Source organism: Amphiprion ocellaris, chromosome 2 (genome assembly GCF_022539595.1).
Source record: "Amphiprion ocellaris isolate individual 3 ecotype Okinawa chromosome 2, ASM2253959v1, whole genome shotgun sequence".
NCBI classification, from domain to species: Eukaryota; Metazoa; Chordata; class Actinopteri; family Pomacentridae; genus Amphiprion; species Amphiprion ocellaris.
Window position 1 is genome coordinate 4,701,739 of NC_072767.1, and position 22,483 is coordinate 4,724,221.

The 22,483-nt window shown below is 35.6% G+C and overlaps 1 protein-coding gene across 10 annotated transcripts in view; it reads left to right on the forward strand.

Annotated features, from left to right (window-relative positions):
* The window catches only part of LOC111568755 (voltage-dependent R-type calcium channel subunit alpha-1E), a 209,969-nt gene that overhangs the window by 67,336 nt on the left and 120,150 nt on the right, over positions 1–22,483 (forward strand). For 9 of the 10 annotated variants that reach the window (XR_008604037.1, XM_055017585.1, XM_055017591.1 and 6 more), the window contains exon 3: positions 13,325–13,590. Coding sequence is in view for 9 of the 10 variants with exons in the window: in XM_055017585.1 (XP_054873560.1) it covers positions 13,325–13,590 (266 nt within the window). In the remaining variant the exon portion in view is untranslated. Of the gene's footprint in view, positions 1–12,262; positions 12,504–13,324; positions 13,591–22,483 lie in introns of those variants that run through there. The other variant, XM_055017612.1, reaches the window with a different exon arrangement.

Sequence of the window (22,483 nt, forward strand, 5' to 3'; positions counted from 1 at the left end):
TGTTTATTTGATGACATGAACAACATGTAAAGCATTTTTGCCCACAGGTGTTACCAATACTGGAAATATGACTCAAAATGCTATAAATATTTTACTAATTACATTTTAATTTGTGTCCATACTTTTTCCCTCTCAACTCTGTTAAAACACTGCCTGCAGTTCAGTCAAAAAGTCTCGGATTGATGGATAGAAAACTGTATGTGACAAATTGGCACTTTCCCATGACTTGGGAGGGAGTTAGCATACATTTCTGATTCGAAACTGTGTGAATTTGTAGTTTTTTAAAGAATCCGTTTAGTAAAAAAGGTATATTCTTGGTGAATTTTGAAATTAGACTTGTAGGATAAAGTGATTTTGATGAAATATCACAATATTAAGCTTGAATTTAGTTAATTTTACAGCTGGAGCTGCTCATCATATGTTGCCTTCAGGGGCAATTCTTCTGTTTCTGTTACAAATTCGTATTTTCCAGTGACTTGTCCGGTCACTACAAAATACACAACATACTTTTGAACTTGATTTTTTCATAATATCTTAAATGAAATATTAAAGGACAAAATACGAAGCAAGTTTAGGAGTATTTTACATTACAACAGAGGAGTTTTGTTTTTTCATCTAGCTGAGTGGGGGTTTTCAGTCTGATTTTTTTGGCTTCAGAATTGAACAGAGCAGTGCAGAATTTTCTGTCTTTCATAGGATCTGGTTACAGTTTATTTTTGGCAAACTTTTTAAATATAGAGTAGCGTAATGTTTTCATCTCAAACCATTTATTTCAAGCTTGGTTTGGGTTATTTGTACCGACAGATGGATGAATCTGTATGCAGGTCACACATGTCATGTTCAAGGGTGGTTGGAAAAATTGAAAATCTGCCAGTTGCTTCTGTTTTTGCAGCTTCTAGCACTGACAAAAGAAATAATAAAAAATTATGCCTTTCAAACCTGCCGGCATCTTTCGTGGTTCAAAGGCTTAATTTGAACCTGTCCCTTATAAATAGTGCGAAGTGAAGTGAGTACATCTGTCAGAATGCACAATCAATGAGGGTTTTCCCTCTGTTATCTGGTTTAAATACATAAAGGAGGAACAGCAGGTGAAAGTCAAACTGAGCTTCCAGGCTGTAGTCTGAAGTGAGGCTAGGCAGAGCAGTTACATTTCTTTAACCCTCCTGTTGTCCTCATTTATGGGCACCAAAAAATACTGTTTCCTTGTCTGAAAAAAATCCAAAAATTCTGCAAAAAAAATCCCCAAATTTCAGAAAATTTGCAAAACCTTCAGGAAGAAAATTCCAATAATTCCTTAAAAGTTTCTCTTAAAAGTTTTATTTTTAAAAAAAATTCCCAAATTTGGCAAGAAAATTCTTGTAAATATTTTCAAAAAATGAGTAAAAGTCTTCCAAAAAAATCCTAATAATATCTAAAGTGACTACATATATATCAGTGAAGCTTCTAATATTTTCTTTAAACCCCACATTGTCCTCAATTACAGGCACCAAAAAATATTGTTCCCTTGTCTGAAAAAAATCCAAAAATTCTTCAAAAAAATTCCCCAAATTTGTAAAAATTTGCAAAGTCTTCAGGAAGAAAATTTCAAAAATTCCTTAAACATTTCCCTTAAAAGGTTTTTTTTAATCCCCAAATTTAGAAAGAAATTTTTAAAAATAAATACATTTTTTTCTGAATGTTCTTAAAGAAACATTTTTTTTAACATTTCTTTTTTTGCACTAAAAAATTTTCAAAAATTTCCCAAAAATGTTGAAAATATGGAATTTTTCACTGTGAAAATATATTTTTTAGCCACATTTTCAAACTTTAAAGCGGGTCAATTTGACCTGCAGGATGACACAAGGGTTAAAAAGGTTAAAAACATTCACATCCAGCGAATTTCGCTGGATTTTGGTCCATTTTTTTCTGAATGTTCTTAAAGAAACATTTCTTTTAACATTTCTTTTTTTGCACCAAAAAATTTTCAAAAATTTCCCAAAAATGTTGAAAATGTGGAATTTTTCACTGTGAAAATATATTTTTAGCCACATTTTCAAACTTTAAAGTGGGTCAGTTTGACCTGCAGGACGACACGAGGGTTAAAAACATTCACATCCAGCGAATTTCGCTGGATTTTGGTTGATTTTTATGTGAATGTTCTTAAGAAACATTTTTCACATTTCTTTTTTTTCCACCAAAAAATGTTCAAAGATTTCCCAAAAATGTTGAAAATGTGGACATCAGAAGTTTCACTGTGAAAATATTTTTTTTTCCCCACATTTTCAAACTTTAAAACAGGTCAGTTTTTACCCTCAGGATGACACAAGAGTTAATCAGTCCCTGAAGATCTTATTTATCCTCCTGTGTTCATCGTGAATCATCAGTTGCTGTTAGAAATTTACTGAATGCTTGAAATGCAAATTAAAAATGGCGCATTTTTCCATTGTCAAGCACATAAAGGTGTATCATTTCCCTTTTTTGACACCACTTATAGACATTTAAATGCTGTGCGGTAAACAGCTCGACTACTATAGAGGCTTGAAGTGCTGAGGATGTGTGAAATAATACAACCGACTGTTACTGCAGAGAAAACATGTACAGAAACTCTGCTGCTCACATCCCAGTGTGTATGTGGAAGCTGCATAACATTATCTCCTCACAGATGTCTTGTTGCTATAGAGACTATTCTGGCAGTGACAGATGGAAAACAATCTGACTTTAGGGTGTCAAGAGTCAGAAAAACTTCCAGGCAAACTTTAGTTCCTTAGATACGCAGTTTACAGCATTCCAATGCTAAAGACTGTTCTGCTGAATTAGAGCCTTTATGAGTTGTTTACTGCGAGGATTTTTGTTTAACTCTCTAAACTCTGATAAGTTCCAGAGGGTTTATTTGCTGCTGCCATTTTTTTACTCACTGTGGGTTCATTATTAACTGCAATGTAAAGTCCTGCACCTCTATGGAAACAAAACAACCATGACTAGACATAGAAAAACCTCATAAATGTCATTTGTGACACAATTATGTCACAAATCATAAAAATCAGGAAAAAAATGTATTTAGTCCAATATTCCCTGATTTTTTTTGTCATGTAAATGTTCTGTGCAGCTCAGTAAATCCTGGTGTTTTGGTTGAGCCAAGGAGCAGAGATTTTTTTGCTTTTACAGAATTTAGTTAGTGTGAATGGTTTATTTTTGGTGAATTTTTAAATTGGAGTAATTTCATAAAATATCCCCGTTTTAACCCTTGTGCTGTTCTGTGGGTCAAAATTGACCCGTTTTAAAGTTTGAAAATGTGGAAAAAACTATATTTTCACAGTGAAACTTCTGATGTCCACATTCTCAACATTTTTGGGAAATCGCCGAACATTTTTTGGTGGAAAAAAAGAAACGTTAAAAATATTTCTTAAGAACATTCACATAAAAATCAACCAAAATCCAGCGAATTTTGCTGGATTTTGGTTGATTTTTATGTGAATGTTCTTAAAGAAAATGTTAGAAGTTTCACTGATATCAATGTATGGAATGACTAGATATTTTTAGGATTTTTTTGGAAGATTTTTACTCATTTTTTGAAAATATTTACAAGAATTTTCTTGCCTAATTTGGGGGATTTTTTTTTTTTTTTTAAATAAAACTTTTAAGGGAAACCATTAAGGAATTATTGGAATTTTCTTCCTGAAGGTTTTGCAAATTTCAGAAATTTGGGGAATTTTTTTTGCTGAATTTTTGGATTTTTTTCAGACAAGGAAACAACATTTTTTGGTGCCTGTAAATGGGGACAGCAGGAGGGTTAACTAAGTCACCTGCTGTTTCTGTTAGTAAAGTTAATCTATGAATGGTTCTGACAGTGTGATAATGGAAAGAAAAAGAAATGAGATAGTAAACTATGCAGTCTAACGACAGTTATGAAACTCCTGCTGGACGCTGACGTGATGTTTTGATCTGATCTTTTCCACCTGCACAGTTAAAGCTCCTCCCTGATCTGTCATCACTTCATTCTGCACTCTGATGAAAATGTGTTGACATGTTGAGCTCAGATTCCTGATCTCACATCTCTCTGTCCCACAACGGTGCGTAAATAATTTGCGTTATTCACGACATCAGCTGCCAGACCTTACACTCCTCTACTTCCACCGCTCGTCATTTAGTCAGTGATTATTTTTCACTTTTCATTTCCTGTTACAGTTCACCTATGTGGCTGTATTTTAAACAAAGGTTTCTCTGCAGGTACAAAAATGAGGAAACCTGCATGAAAAGCCAGAGTTACAATAATAGTTCCATTCAGAGGTGATAAATAAAACTCAAACATGGACATGCTGTTATTTCTTCAAATGTTATAGTTTTCACTTTCAGTCTGTTGAACATTTTGTAGAACTGAGTGTTCTTTTATGCAGTTAAATTAATCCTCTGGTCTCATTCCCATCTTCTGCTGTTCTTTTTCAGAATATGGTGCCAATAAAAAGTATTCACCCTTTCACTGCTTTTAAAAATTGATTCACGGTCAATTTAATTTAGCTTTTCTACAAAGCGATGCCAGTTAATTAGAAATATGAAAGATCAGTCAGTATTTAGTAGATGCACCTTTGGGTGCAGTTACAGTATTGAGCTCTTTCTGGCCTTCTGCCAGAAGCATCCCCACATCAGAGTCGGATTATGTTCATTTTGTCATTTCTTATTATAGAATAGTGTTACTTTTACACCCAGATTCTGACAGATCTGTCAGACCGGTCACATGATAAAAAGGACACGTCATCAACACGTCAGATGATGTGTGATGACTGACGTCAGAAGACTGCAGATGCAGTTGAAACATGTCAGCAAGGTAAAAGACCACACTTTCCTTATTTAGTTGTCGGTGTAAAAGTAATGATATTCCGTCCCCACGTCATGATGTCGCCACCACCATGCTTCAGGTCATGATGCTGCCACCACCATGCTTCACATCATGATGCTGCCACCACCGTGCTTCACGTCATGATGCCGCCACCGTCATGCTTCACATCATGATGCTGCCACCACCATGCTTCACATCATGATGCTGCCACCACCATGCTTCACATCATGATGCTGCCACCACCATGCTTCACATCATGATGCTGCCACCACCATGCTTCACATCATGATGCTGCCACCACCATGCTTCACATCATGATGCTGCCACCACCATGCTTCACATCATGATGCTGCCACCACCATGCTTCACATCATGATGCTGCCACCACCATGCTTCACATCATGATGCTGCCACCACCATGCTTCACATCATGATGCTGCCACCACCATGCTTCACATCATGATGCTGCCACCACCATGCTTAACGTCATGATGCCGCCACCACCATGCTTCACATCATGATGTTGCCACCACCATGCTTCACATCATGATGCTGCCACCACCATGCTTAACGTCATGATGCTGCCACCACCATGCTTCACATCATGATGCTGCCACCACCATGCTTAACGTCATGATGCTGCCACCACCATGCTTCACATCATGATGCTGCCACCACCATGCTTCACATCATGATGCTGCCACCACCATGCTTCACATTATGATGTTGCCACCACCATGCTTCAGGTCATGATGCTGCCACCACCATGCTTCACGTCATGATGCTGCCACCACCATGTTTCACAATATGAAGCTGCCACCACCATGCTTCCCGGCATAATGCTGCCACCACCATGCTTCAGGTCATGATGCTGCCACCACCATGCTTCAGGTCATGATGCTGCCACCACCATGCTTCCCGGCATAATGCTGCCACCACCATGCTTCAGGTCATGATGCTGCCACCACCATGCCTTACAGTGAGGATGGTGTGTTTATGATGATGTGCAGTGTTTGGTTTCGGCAAACCATAGCATCTGAAAAGCTCCATCCTGGTCTCCTCAGACCAAAGAACCTTCTTCCAGTTGACTTCAGAGTCTCCACATGTCTTCTGGTGAACTCTAGTCCAGATTTAATTGGAGCTTTTTTCAACAGAGTCTTTCTCTTTGTCTCCCGTAAAGCTCGGACTGGTGAAGAACAGTCGTATGAACAGTCTCTCCCATCTCAGCTGCTGAAGCTGAAACTCCTTCAGAGGAGTCATAGGTGTCTTGGTGGCCTTCCTCACTAGTCTCAGTTTTTGAGGACGTCCTGCTCTAGTCAGATTTACTCATGTTCCATATTCCCTCCATTTCTCAATAACATTTAACTGAGACACATTCACTGAACTCAGATTGTACCCAGTTTAGTGACTATGTGACCTCTAGCACCAGTTATCTGCACCTGTGTTGAATTCAGTGGGTCTCTTTGAAGGGATCAATTCTTTTATATTTTATATTTTTAATAATTCACATCAGTTTGTAGAAATTTGTTTTCAGTTTGACCTGAAATAATCTTTTAGGAAATTTCTTTCAAAAAACTCAAAGTAAATTGTTCATAATCCCTCGTTGAAATGCAATATAAAGGGTAAACTTCCAAAGGGAGGTCAAAGCTTTTTATAGTCACTGTATATACGGTCCTGTTGTTCTTGCTGAGCTTGCATGTCATGAAGATGAAGTTGTCATAATGTCTCTGAACTTGATATTTTTAGCAGCAGCACTGAGCTGCCTTGTAAATATGTCCTCTTCTTACATCTCTGCTTCAAGTCTGTGTTTCAAAAATCTTTCAAACTATCCAAAATCCAAGTTTTATTTGGTACTTTCTGCGAAGAAGTAGGCTAGAAAAACAATCCATCATGTTAGTCGTGTTTTATTTCTGGGTTTTTGTGGACAGATGTGGGTTAATCACAGCACTGTGTCATGAAAATAGTCCACGGAAAGTGGGATGAGTCCTGTGAAAAGCCGTGTGAATTCAACACATGGGAGTCTGGTGGAAATATGTTGGCAAGCAGAGACAGAAAATGCTCCGATGTTCACACGTTAAAACTGAAAATGTCAAGTAAATACATGTGTAGTGAATCCACACGTGGCTGTTTTTTAGTCCTCTGGATGAGCAGCTAATTTAGTTCCAACAGTTAGGCGACGTTAATGACCAGGCTGCAGAAATGAGCCTGGCAGGTATCTCTGTTCACATGTTCTGTTTCTGAGTTTGGATCTTTGTTCACACCTCAGTCCTGTGGCTCTAAGTCCCATTACAGAGCAGCGACTGTCAGCCTGCTGTCATGACGGCAGGTAACCTTGGTAACCTGCATTCAGGAGCTGGAGTTTTGCAAGCTGCGCATCTCTGATAGCTCTTATAAGATTCTGCGACATTGACAACATGCCTACGATGCCAAATTAGATGTCACATCTCCAGAATATTAGCTATTATAGCTTTCATTTGATGCTAGCTGCAAAGTCTGAAGTTTTTAATGCACCCAACCAACTGCAGTCAGAAAGATTCATCTGAGTTTCAGGTTTAACCCTCATGTTGTCCTGTGGATCAAATTGACCCATTTTAAAGTTTGAAAATGTGGAAAAAATATATATTTTCACAGTGAAACTTCTGATGTCCACATTTTCAACATTTTTGGGAAATCTTTGAACATTTTTTGGTGGAAAAAAAAAGAAATGTTAAAAATGTTTCTTAAGAACATTCACAAAAAAAATCAACCAAAATCCAGAAAAAAAAAAATCCCCAAAAAATAATTTTTTATGTGAATGTTCTTAAGAAAATATAAATATATAAAAATTTTACTGATATATATGGAATCATTTTAGATATTTTTGGAGGTTTTTTTTGGAAGATTTTTATACATTTTTTGAGAATATTTCCAATTTTTATTTTTGATTTTTTACATTTTTATTTCTTGCCAAATTTGGGGATTTAAAAAAAACTTTTATGGAAAACTTTTAAGGATTATTTGGAATTTTCTTCCTGAAGATTATACTTTTTTGGGGGGATTTGGGAAATCTTTGAACATTTTTTTGGTGGAAAAAAAGAAATGTTAAAAATGTTTCTTAAGAACATTCACAAAAAAATCAACCAAAATCCAGCAAATTTCGCTGGATTTTGTTTGATTTTTCTGTGAATGTTCTTAAAGAAAATATAAGTTTTACTGATATATATGGAATCACTTTAGATATTTTTAGGATTTTTACTCATTTTTTTGAAAATATTTACAAGAAATTTCTTGCCTAATTTGGGGGCTTTTTTTATTTTATTTTTTTTTAAATAAAACTTTTAAGGGAAACTTTTCAGGAATTATTGGAATTTTCTTCCTGAAGGTTTTGCAAATCTTCAGAAATTTTGGGAATTTTTTTTAACAGAATTTTTGGATTTTTTTCAGACAAGGAAACAATATTTTTTGGTGCCTGTAAATGAACTGGAGGATTAAGGAAGAAACAACTGACTCGAAGCTTCATCTCAACCAGAAGTCTGCTCGCTCACTGACGTTTACCAGGAAGAAACCTTCACCCTTCACCATAATCATCATGTTGCTAAACCTCTAATTACTCCCTCACCTCTCAGCCGATGAAGCTGAAGCTGCTGCTGGGGTTTTATTTGCTCCCTGCTGCTGTGTTTTTTATCGCACAGTTAACCGATACTGAAACAACAACAGCGCTGTCATTTTTCCAGACTGTTTCTGCTTTAAAGCTCTTCTAAGGAGGGGGAACTTGTAGGTGGCGTCTGAGCAGCGGATGTCAGCGGATCTGATGTTCTATTTTTAATGCCTATAATGTGTTGGAGCTCTAATGAGTAGGAGGCCACACATCATTGATCACTGCCTTCGTCATGCAAAGTCCCCATCAGTGCCGCTGCCTTGGTTAACTCTCTCCTGTGGTTCCTCCTTCCGTCGTTCTTTGGTTTCACCACTTTCTCAGCTCGTGATGGTTTCCGCTGGAGTTTTATTTGCGTCCTGCGAGGCCTTTTGAGGACAAAGGCTGACATTTAGCTGGACTGTCTTGTCTCATATCTTTCAGGGCCTTTTAGAGTCACAGCACCTCATTTAGAGGATGAAAGTGATGTTATTCTACAGCATAAGAAAGTGTCACTCTGGGCCATTTCAGGCAGAATAGAAGAACTATGTGGTCAGTTTTTGTGCTCCACTTAACCATGTTGTCAAAATATTTAAAACTGGCTTACCATACATGATACACATCAAATTCTACTAATGTTAGAAAAGTAGAGATATCACATTAAAACTGTTTATCGCTCAATTTCCCATTTCAACACATTTTCTCACTAAGAGGCAGTTAGAGGGTATTCAATACAGGCTCTATATACCTACACAAATATACTATGAACTGTGCTTATCTTTGACCTGTTAAACTCTATTATTGCTTTTACTATATGACCACCATATAAACCCTGATGGCAGAAACGTGATCCCAGATCCATAAGAGAAGTGTTACTTTACATTCTGAAGTGCACATGTGCCCAACTAAAGTCTACAGTAAACTAAAGTTAAAACCAAAAGGTTATTGCTAAAATTAGATCGTAAATCTGCAACACCTGTAGCTGTTTTTCACATTTATACGCCCTGCATAACAGTAATTGGTCTGATAAAACAAGTCTGTGCAATGGCAGAAAGGAGGTGATAGACTGGATGAAATGTTGACCAAATGCTCTATTTTTAGTAGGAAATATGGATACTTTCATATATTTACAATTTCAGGAACTTTCTGCAGCCATAATACCACCCTTGTTTGAAAAAATTTGCAGTTTTTTCCATAATTTAAAATGTGTCCTCTGCTGAAGTCTTTCAATCATGTGGCTCTGCTGGAAACTATTCTGTCCGTGTCCTCACCAAATTTCATTGCTGTGGGAGTTATATTTCTGGACATATTGAACCCTTAAAATGGCTTTTTGGGTAATATGGGGTTTTTTTCGAAGCTGAAAATAGAAAAATTCCCAGGTCTGAAAACATATGAAACTCTCAAAGTTCAGCTAAAATATTTTACAGAACTTAGTTTTGGGTTCAACATGACAAAAATAAGCAAATTCTGAACAGAATCTCAGACGGTGGAGCAACACTGCTGTCTAAAATGACACCAAGTGACCCCAAAACTAAGTCTAAATACTTTACAACCGGCCTTAATTCTAGCTTTAAGTTTACTGGTTTCAACTGACGACTGAAATCTATTAAAGCAGGCCACAATATATACATCCATCCTCTAATATCTGTACTTACTCTAGCTTGTAGAGGCCCAGAGATGATCCTGATCCTGTCAGACACTGAAACAATAGCCAGTAGTAAATACATTTTTTTAGTTTTTAAAAAAATAAATGTCTCTTTAAATTCTTAAGACAACTCTCTGCAACAGTCTTAAGAAACAATAAAAATCTCGCATTTCTTGAGGACTACTTCCAGCTGCAGATTATTATTAACCCTCCTGTTGTCTTCATTTACAGGCACCAAAAAATATTGTTTCCTTGTCTTAAAAAAAAATCCCAAAATTCAGCAAAAAATTCCCAAAATTTCTGAAAATTTGCAAAACCTTCAGGAAGAAAATAATTCCTCAAAAGTTTCCCTTAAAAGTTTGATTTAAAAAAAATTAATTCCCAAAATTTGGCATTCATGTAAATATTTTCAAAAAATGAGTAAAATTCTTCCAAAAAAATCCTAAAAATATCTAAAATGATTACGTATATATCAGTAAAACTTATAAGATGTTTCTTTAAGAACATTCAGAAAAAAAATCAACCAAAATCCAGCGAAATTCGCTGGATTTTGGTTGATTTTTTTTCTGAATGTTCTTAAAGAAACATCTGTTACATTTCTTTTTTTCCACTGAAAAATGTTCAAAAATTTCCCAAAAATGTTGAAAATGTGGACATCAGTAGTTTCATGGTGAAAATGTACTTTTTCCACATTTTCAAATTTTAAAACAGGTCAATTTGACGTGCAGGACAACATGAGGGTTAATAATAATAATAGTAATAATGGCACCGCAGTGGGTTAGAGTTTAGAAAACTATTTTGGCAAGTATGGAAAAGTGCTACAGGGCTTCTAGCCGAAGCTAATTTCAGCCTGAGAGGTCAAAACAAACTACATGAACAAAGTTCTGCTACAGACTCTGGATAAATGCAAATGAATAACAACAGATCTGATTAAAAAATAAATAAACTTAATGTGTGCATCTCTATCCATATTTATTCAAACATTAAAGCCAGAGAATTTGAAGTTTTCTCCTTTTTAATGCTTTTTCGACATTGAATTATGGTAAACATAATTTAGCTTTTTGGACAAGAATTCAGAAGAAAGACTCTTTGTCAAAGTGAAAACAGATTTCTACAAAGTAATGAAATTCATTTCCAAAATGTGAGCATGTACAGTTAAATGTATCATTAAGATATGTCAGGAATATGGTTCAGACTGAAATCTGCAAGATAGTGACTAGTGAGAGAGGCTAGCATGACACCTATGACTCCTAGAAAGAGTTTTTTTTTTTAAATAAAATGAAATACGTATTAATTTACATATTAACTGATTAAAAAAATTGAAAAATTCCAATGTCTACATCAACAATCAGATTTTTTTTACATTTAATGATTTGTTCCTTTGACAACTTTTGACTGTAAAATTACAGTTTTTACTGTACTTAAATAAGCAAAAATACTCTTTTACAGGAAGTTGCTGTAAATAATTACAATAGTGTTTTACTTTCAACGTATAGGTTTTTTTTCTGTGATTTTAATCATTATCTGTAATTTTAAATAACAGTTTTGATTTGCCATATATATATATATATATATATATATATATATATATATATATATATATATATATATATATATATGTATATATATATATATATATATATATATATATATATATATATATATATATATATATATAAAAATAAAAATAAAATTTCAAATAATAATTGAAGATATCAAAAATATCTCTACTTTTTTCTGATTTAAAAACAATGAAGGATATTTTACCGTTAAATGATCAAACATTGTAAAATAATGAATTACAATTTTAAAAAATACAGACTGATGTGGACATTATTACTAGTTTTGGCTTGTTTTTTTAGGATTAACTCGTAAACAATTACTTCTTTCTTTGATTTTCTTTTTTATCTTCTATAAGTTAACAAAATAGGGAGCAAAATAACAATATACTGTGAAATATAGTAAAAAATTTTTTTCTTTTTTCTCCCCAGTGTACAGCTACTTTTAGACTAATTAGGCATTTTTGGGCTATTTTTTGAGCCAAAATGCCATCATTCTCTGGATGTCCAGTGGGAATATTCTCTGTTGAACTCCTTCGGTGTGTAAATCCTCCAGGCAGCAGATCAGACCACCTCCTGCAGCAGCTCCTCCTCACTATCAGGACTCCATGAGCAGCTTCTGAACCCTGTAATTAGTCAGAGCAGCTCCGCTCACAACAGGTGTTCGCTGTCCTCCACATCTGAAGCGTGACCAGCACCCACTGCGATCTTCCTGAGGCGTGACCGCGCAGGTTGAAGCCTCACAAGTCGGGATGAATCTCACAGAGTGACTCTTCAGATGGCAGCTGACCAGCAGCCTGCACGGATCTGCGCTGATCCAACGGTCAGACTGCGGGATCACAACGTGGCTGTGCGCGTTTTCATCCAAACAAAGTCAGTTTAGGTTAATATTTGGATTATAAACAAACACGTAAGCTGTTTAATGTGTTGCAGAAGGAGGGTTTATTGATTCCATGCGTGACTCCTGTGCTGTGTGCGCGCACGGTGACCTGCTCGGGTTGGACAGAGGTGAGGAAGGTGTCGCATTAGGAGGCAGCTTGTTGTGTTGTAGCCGCCTGATTCCACACTGCGGGGAAACAGGAGACGCTTCTGCTGCAGACAAGACAGAGGACTGAGGATTTTTTCTTTTGGTGTTGACACGTCGCTTTGTTCTGGGAGGGAAAATGTTGTGGAAAATACCAAAGTAGTTTTTTTTTTTGTTTTGTTTTCCCCGTGGCGCTGTTACGCAGACGGCAGACAGGAGTGATGTGCTCTGAATTAGTCAGTGGACTGTCGCTGGTTTATTGAAACCTCCATGGATCAGCCTGCTCTCCTGACTGAGGATGGCTGAAGACGTGACCTGTTGCAGCGTTTCTCTCACATTTTAGTGTTTTTGGTGGATAAAACGGAGCGAAATGATTTTGAGGCGAGGGTTGGTTCAGTGAAGAAGAGTTGAATTACTTTTATTTTGGATTTGTGTTCTTTTTACGCACGTGAAAAAATAGAGGGAATCGGAGCTTTGACTTGGCTTCTCGCTCCCTCGACTGTTTGAAGTTGTGTTTTTTGAAAATAAACCTCGACGATGGACTGAATCTGGTCCGGATTTCGCCGCCGCCACACCGAGCGCAGCACCGCGCCCTGCTTTCCAGGAGTGTCTAACCTCCTTTTCCTTTCCTTTCCCCCCCCTCCTTCCTTCCCTCTGTGGGTTCTGACAGAATGGCCCGCTTCGGAGACGACGTCCCGGGCCTGTTGAGCTCCGGGGATGGAGGCTCGGAGCGCAACCGCAACCGCGATGGAGCCGCCGTGTCCACAGGTGGCATCTCCCCAGCCTTCAAGCAGACCAAAGCGCAGCGAGCCCGCACCATGGCCCTGTACAACCCCATCCCGGTCCGGGAGAACTGCTTCACCGTCAACAGGTCGCTCTTCATCTTCGGGGAGGACAACGTGGTCAGGAAGTACGCCAAGAAGATCACTGAGTGGCCATATCCTTTTATGTCTGCTTCACGGTGGACGCACAGTGTTCATGTCATAAAGCACAAAGAGGTGAGTAAAGTGCTGATTCTCATCCACAGTTCATTTGTGGCCCCAAATCTAAACACAGCCCTCTCATGTCTCCACACGTGCACAAATCCACAGAAAATAAAGTCGTTTTTTCTGCAGTAGAGAATGAACAGCATATTTCAGCACCATGGACAGCACACATGGAGGAAATTCATCTATTAGCACAAACAAACAATCCTTGTTTGACTTGTTTTAGTGATAAATAACTTTTTCTTTCATTAAAATGCAATGATTAAGAGACCAGAACACTCTGACACTTTACAGGAATTATAGGAACTAGTGCCTGATATCATAAAACAAGCACAAAAGCAGAGTTTTCCATCATGCTTGAGGATCATTTTGGCATTTTGTACATCAAGAATCCACAAATGGCTGAAGTTACAATCAGTTTTAACTTCATGGACACAAACTGCTGCAGAGAGAGAGAGAAGGTTTCGATGGAAAATGGATTAGAGCTCCAGAGTTTCTCTCTTTATGGTTTCTGTCAACATGAAGTCATGAGGAGCTGCTGTTTACATCATATTTACTGTCTCTGCTGATGGGTTCCATACAGCAGGTTTATCAGACTCAACTAGAGCTGCAGGTGAAACACAAGTGATCTGCAGTTACTTTGACATTGAAGTAAGTGTACTAGATTTTTCTTGAGCAGAAATGCAAAACATTTTCTGGTTCCAATTTGAGGACTCGCTGCTTTTCTTGCCTGTAAACAGAATATTTCTGGGTTTGATTGGATAAAACAAGACATTTTCTTGAACTTTTGGGAGTATTTGACACTGAGTTTCCACAACTATCAGTCCTCAGATTACAGAGTTATCTACATCTGTGTTACGGCTTGTGATACACTGTAAAAAAAAAAAAAAAGAAAGAAATTAAAATCTGCAAAAATTATGAAAATCTGGCAGCAAGAGTGCCAGGAAAATACAATAGAAACATTAAAAAAAATAAAAAATAATGTTATTGTTTAAAAACTGAAAATAATGGCCAATATCTGGAGAAAAAATATTTTAGCTCTTTTAAATAGAGTAAAACAGTTACAGTTAGAAAATTTTACAATCACATATAGTGACAGAAGAAATTAATATTTATTTATATTATTTATTTCTAGTGTGAACATTATGTACAGTTTTGATTTAAACACAATAAAACTAGTGTAATTTTACAATCTACTGTAAAAGAACAAATTAGTATTTGTAAAAATACATAATTTTGATTTATTTGCAGTTTTGCTCTGTCTTTTTAAATTTTATTTATTTTTTTACAGTCAAAAGGTAAATGAATACTTTTTTGTGCTTTTGCTGGATATTATCTGTTATTCAACAAACAAAAAAATCCATAAAATAACAGTTAAAAAGATTTTTACAGTCCTTAATATACATAATTTTTCATTCAAAAAGTTGCAGTTATCTGTAATATAATGTCTAAAATTATGATTTTCCTTTTCACTTATTTAAATACAGTAAAATTTGTAAAACTACAGATTTTTAATGTGGACATTATTTACAGTTTTGACCATTTTTATGGTTAACATGTAAAGTAATGCATTTTTTCTGTGATTTTGCTTGTCTTTTTTAATCTGTATTTAAACAAAACAGGGAAATCTGCTTCATTGATAACAGTTAAAAATAACGTATTTATTCTTTCTTTAATATACTTTTTTTTAAATAATTGAAGATATTTGGAAAAGAGTGTGTTTTTGGTAATTTAAATACAATAAAAAGAAAAGGTGTAATTTTACAATCAAACATTATAAAAGAATAAATTCCAATATGTAAAAATACAGATTTTTGATGTGAACATTATTGATAGTTTTGGCCTTTTTTCAGGATTAATGTGTAAATTAATACATTTTACTGTAATTTTGCAAAATATTACCTTAAACTTAGCAAAACTATCCTTAATATACATTTTTTTTGCATTTTTTTGAATAACTGAAAATTCTGTAAAATAGTATTTTGTATAAATTTTAATACAGTAATTTTAAAAGATGGAATTTTACAATCAAGCATTATAAAAAATATTATCTGTAAAAAATACTGATTTTTGTTGTATGATTTTATCCTGTTTTTGTAGAATTAAGATGTAAATCAATACATTTCCTGGGATTTTACAAGTTATTATCTATAATTTAATAAAACTGAGAAAATCTGTAAAACAGCAGTAGACAGTTAAAAAAAACAGTTAAAAGCATTCATTTTTTTACAGTGTAACACATTAATTTCCATTTGTGCCGTGACCTAAATGATTATTAGCTGCTTCCTCACACTTCCTCCTGCATTACGGAAAGAGGCGAGGCTGTTGTCTGGCCTGTTGCCGATGGCGACGGCACACAAATGTCCGTCGGTGTGGTGTTTGTGCTGCTGTGGAGCTCACCAGGTGTCCCGGCCAGGTGTGGCCTCCTCGCCGGCCATTGTTCTGCTTCATTCAGCAGCTTCCTGACTGACTGACTGACTGACTGAACCGCTGCTGCTGCTGCTGCTGCTTTTAAAAGCCCAGAATGAGTCGCTGCTGTTGTCGCTCGCTGCCTATTGCTGCTGTTCTCCTGGTTTTTAGTCTTCGTGGCAGTGATTAAATATATATAAAAAAACAGATTTCAATCAAAAAGCTTCATGCATGTTGTCATATTACAGATATTCCAGCCTCCTGTGGTTGGGTTATTACTAATAATGATGCAGCAGGAATATGGCTGAACTGAAACTCTTTAGTGAGCAGAAGGAAAGCGGCCAGACTGAAAAACCTCCAGGTTAATGTGTTCTCGTGGAGGGAGTGTCTTATTACATCTAACGAGCTCTACTGTATCTGATTAACAGACATTAACAGGAATTATATGTAATGATGTCGGATCGCTGTGTCTTGTGCCATTATGACCGGTCGTTACTCACCGAGTCAGAGTATATTATATTGTTTGCTAATATGGTTTTGAAGAGCGTGAAGCTGAGCTGAGCGACGCTGCGTTCTGGTCAGTGTCCACTCAGTCTGGGATGTAGGTGAGGATGCAAGAGTTAAACACAAATAAGCACTTTTGAACACATCAGTACACATATTTGTCTTTGTTAGCCTCTTTGATTCTCTTAAATGATGCTAACTGACCAAAAAAGTATTAAGATATTTACTAAATGTTGCTAATGCTTGGCTAAATGCTAAACATAGCAACTCCATGGTGGAAAAAAAAAAGTTGCATAAAAGATAATAAAATAATAAGAATGTCATAGAAATCTGCTCTATCATTAAACTCAAAAAGCACAAAACACTTGCTGAGTCATTTGCAAATTTAATATTGTATAAAATATGAACAGCATTTATAACCAGAAATTCCCTTTATTGGTCAGTTTATATAACCCTGTGATGAGTTTCCAGATCATTTAAAACTGCTGAGTCCTTCTTCTAAAGAATAAAAGCCTTTTTTAGGGTGTAAATAGATCTTCTGAGGTTCACATCAGACTTTAACCTTTTGACTTTTTAGGCAGATATTCCATATTTATGCTGAAGTGCATGAAAGTTAGTCTACTAGCATGAAAACAACAAAGATACATGAATGTAAAATGAACAAATGGATAATAAATGATAACCTAAGAGCAACAACACAATATGAGATGACGTCAGCATGTCAAACTACTTAAAACAAAAGAAAATGACTCAAAAATGAATGTCCTGCTGTAAAAATTAGACTTGAAATGAGCAAACTGTGCTGTAAAGTTGAGAGTTGAAAGTTGCTCACGAAGAAACCAGCAGCAATGTGGTGAACAGAGCTTTATCAAATCATTTTATCTGAACCCCAGGTTATATTTTGGGCCTAATATACCCAGATATAGTTTAGGAAAGAGTTAATGTTGCTTTACCTGTAAACTTAAATCCTGTTCCTCCACTGACATAAGCAGAGTTTTTAAACCTTCTTTTGGAGCAAAGTCACCAAACCTTTAAAGCATTTTGTCATTAGATTTGACAGATGTTTCGATACATGCAGTTTTTATTTTCTCTATTTACAATGATGGCTCTTTCTCCATTCATTTAGATAGAAGCACGGTAGCATTAGCTCCAACTGTCTGTCCAGAGATGTTATCAAGAGTAGTGAGACTTGATCAGGGGCCACATTCAGCCCAATCTGATCTCCAGTGGGCCAGATCAGTCAAATCTCAGCATACTAACCTGTATATACCCACAACTCCAACTTTTTCCTTTGTTTTAGTGAAAGAAAGTGCATTCTGAAAACATTCACATTTAAGGAATTATCTTCTTTCGTAACACTATGAACAACCTGAAATTTCTTTAGAAAAAGAAGTTTAATTTCAATTTCAACAATATTGTGCTTCAATTTAGCATTTACACATTACAACTTCCAGATCAGTTTATCTAAAAAAGGCACAGAACTTTTAATCACAGGTATCTAGAACTAACAATCTAGTATTTTACTTTATGATCAAAACAACTTGTCAAGAACTACAAATTATTTTAAATTTATGGTTTTACAAACTTACAGTTTGCCGTTGACTTTGCAAAGTCATCCGTATGTTTAACACCCCTGATCTACAGGGACTTTGCAAACTTTTGTGCAGAAAAATGCAATAATGTAGAGTGAACAACCACACAGGAAGTGATGTCACTGATCTTAACTTGGTTGTGGGTTAGCAAAGTGTCGCTACCGATGCTAACAAGTAACTGATTAGAGATGGTTTTCTAGAGGAAGAACATCAGATCCAGACAGAGATGCTCACAATGATCCCAAAACTGTAGCTAACATCACAGGAACAGCAGATTTTGGTGCTTTGACACACAGTGAAACTAATAATGCCCATATATTAAGCTGAAACTAGGCAATCCTGTGCATCCCTCTTCAAGCCTTTTAACTCTTGCAGGCCTCTCCACTGCTGGAAGCCTCACTGATGTTGTTTCTTCCTCTTCATAAATGCACCTGTAGCTGGCTAGTGTTGTGTCGATCGGTCTCAACCGTTTTGTTTCCACAGACTGGATATAAAAGATGGACGTAGCAGCCGTGGCATCCCCCACCGGTTTGTGGACTTCTAGTTTAAAGCCTCAGGTTGAGAATTTGGTAGTTGCTTTCTAGTTGTTTTAAAACCAGACATGAGAAATGAGTGGTGGATCTGAATCCGTACTTAAGAGGCTATGTACGGCGATATCGCAGCGACCAAACCATTACCAAGTAGCCACAGCTTAAACGTGCCCTGTTTTATCGTCTATTTTACGCTTAATGGGGACATAATTTAATAAACAAACATCATGCTGAATTCAAAAAGTCTTGAATCTAGAGGTTGAGACCAAAAAGTCTTGAGAAAAAATGCTTACTGAGGTAATAGATCAAGTGAGAAGTTGGGTAATTTTATCATAGAATTCTATAGAATTGAACTTTTCTTTGCAACTACAGGAGTCGCCCCCTGCTGGCTGTTAGAAAGAATGCAGGTTTTAGACACTTGGGCATCAACTTCTATGTTTATTTCCCTTTTTAAAACAGCGTTCACATAGAGCTGACAAGTAGCAAACTATGAGGAGATGTTCACTGAAATCGACAAAAACTGCACTTGTTTCTGCACCTTTAAAGGAATAGTTTAACATTTTGTGAGAAATGCTAATTCGTCTTCTTGCTGAAACCAACATGATGAAGATTAATACGACCCTTGTATGCTTTATATATGAAGCTAGAGCCTTTAGCCAATGTTAGAAGAAGAGGGGAGATGAGGAGACGGCCAGCTTCACTCCGTCCAGTAACTAATTAACCAACATGCAGCTCTAAAGGTCACCAATTAACATGTTATGTCTCTTTTCTAACCCGCTCAAGTCGTGGTTTTACAGCAGGATTATGCGCTGGACTGTTGTCATCATTGTGACTTTTTCAGTTTTGCACATTGAGGAATGGCTTTATTAAAAAATATGCGTATTTTATTCAGGAGCAGATTTAAGAGAACGACCTCTAAACTTCAGCCTTCAGCTTGAGAGAGACCAGAACAAGCTGACACTTTACAGCAGGAATAAGAATGAAAGAAAGTAGCGTCTGATGTCATGAAACAAGCACAAATGCTCAAGGAGCAACAAATGTTCACAAATCCACAGAAAATAAAGTAGTTTTTCTCTGCAGTAGAGAATGAACAGCATATTTCAGCACCATGGACAGCACACATGGAGGAAATTCATCTATTAGCACAAAAAACAATCCTTGTTTGACTTGTTTTAGTGATAAATTACTTTTTTATTTATTGAAATGCAATAATTAAGAGACCAGAACACTCTGACACTTTACAGGAATTAAAGGAACTAGTGCCTGATATCATAAAACAAGCACAAAAGCAGAGTTTTCCATCATGCTCGAGGATCATTTTGGCATTTTTTTACATCAAGAATCCACAAGTGGCTGAAATTACAATCAGTTTTAACTTCATGGACACAAACTGCTGCAGAGAGAGAGAGAAGGTTTCGATGGAAAATGGATTAGAGCTCCAGAGTTTCTCTCTTTATGGTTTCTGTCAGCATTAAGTCATGAGGAGCTGTTGTTTTCATCATATTGATTGTCTCTGCTGATGGGTTCCATACAGCAGGTTTATCAGACTCAACATTTCCTGGTTCCAGTTTGAGGATTTGCTGCTTTTCTTGCCTGTAAACTGAATATTTCTGGGTTTGATTGGATAAAACAAGACATTTTCTTGGACTTTTGGGAGTCGTGATAGTCATTTATTGGAGTATTTGACACTGAGTTCCCCCCACTATCTGCCTTCAGATTATAGAGTGATCCACATCTGTGGTACAAATGCCTCACTGTCAAAATAAATACATAAAAATAATACTAAAACTGCAAAAATTATGAAAATCTGGCAGCAGGAGTGCCAGAAAAATACATTTAAAACTGTAAAACAAAAAAAACCAAAAAAAATGAGTTGGTTAAACACTCTAAAAATTTAAAAAATTATGAAAATAATGCAGATATCTAGAGAAAAAGAATATTTTTAGCTCATTTAAATAGAGTGAAACAGCATAATTGTACAATCACATATAGTGACAGAAGAAAGTAATATTTTTAACATATATTAATATTTAGTTTTGATGTGGCCATACATGTAAAAATGCATTTAAAAAACAGTTAAAACAACAACAACAACAAAAGACCCCTCAAAATGAATTGGTTAAAAACTAAAAAAAATAAATAAAGAAAGAAAAATATACAAATATCTGGAGAAAAAAATATTTTAGCTCATGAAAAACAGCACAATTTTACAATCACATATAGTGACAGAAGAAATTAATTTTTTTAGATATATCTTAATTTGTATTTTTTGTACATGTAATATATATATATATATACACACACATATGTGTGTGTGTGTGTGTATATATATATTTTTTTTAAACAGTTCAGTGGCAGAAAAAATACATTGAAAAGAGTAAAAAAAATAAAATAAAATAAATGAATTGGTTAAAAACTGTCAAAAATTATGAAAATAATGCCAGTATCTGGAGACAAATTATATTTTACGCTCTTAAAACATCGTAATTTTCCAATCATATATAGTGACAGAAGAAATTTATATTTTTAGATATAACATAATATTTATTTTTGTTGTGGACATTTTTTAAATACTTTTTTTTTTACATTAAAAACTATAAAAACAAAAAATAAAAAAACTGATGAGTAATGTACAGCAAGTTTTTCACCTAGAACTGTACCACAAAGAAAAATGATCTGCAGTTACTTTGACTATCAATTGAATATTTTTGGGTGTTTTTTGAGAAAAAATTACAAAAATTCTCTGGTTCTCATATGAGGATTTGCTGCTTTTATTGAAAATCTTTGGGTTTAATGGGATGAAACAAGACATTTAAGGATGTCTGAAAGTTTGAAAGTAAACTAAATTCTATTATTAATCCCACAACCCTTAAATTAGGGATGTCAAACATATGGTCCACAGGCCAAAACCGACTCTCCAGAGGGTCCAGACCGGCCCACAGGACCACTTTGCAAAATGAACACTTACTGTGAAAATATTTAAAGACACTGAACATTGTCCATTATAATGTCAGTCAGCAGTTTGAGTACAACAGGGTTTGGTTTGGTGGAACTTCATTGTTGATGCACTGTCACAACTTTTTTTTATGTATAAATTTTATACATTTACCAGGACAGGGGATAACCTACCCTTCTTCTTTAATAGTTTGCACTTTAGTTTGTGTGGTGTGGTGTCAGGATTACTACACAGACGTGGAAACAAATGTAAACTGACACGTTGTTTTGATTGTAAAGTAAAATACTCGATTGTTCAGTTCCAGATGCCAAACACTACAAGTTATGTGCCTGTGTAGAGAAGCTGGGATCTGTAAGTTGTAATGCGTAAATGATAAACTGAGGCAGAATATTGTTGAAATCACACTTATTTTTCTCAAGAAGTTTCATGTTAGTATAATAAAAGATAGTTAACCCTCGTGTCGTCCTGTGGGTCAAAACTGACCCGTTTTAAAGTTTGAAAATGTGGGAAAATAATATTTTCACGGTGAAACTTCTGACTTCTTCTGTCACTATATGTGATTGGAAAATTACGATGTTTTAAGAGCGTAAAATATAACTTGTCTCCAGATATTTGCATTATTTTCATAATTTTTGACAGTTTTTAACCTATTCATTTATTTTATTTTATTTTTTTTTACTCTTTTCAATTTATTTTTTCTGTCCACATTTTCAACATTTATGGGAAATCTTTGAACATTTTTTGGTGGAAAAAAGGAAATGTTAAAAATGTTTCTTAAGAACATTGACAAAAAAAATCAACCAAAATCCAGCGAACTTTGCTGGATTTGGTTGATTTTTTTTGGGTGAATGT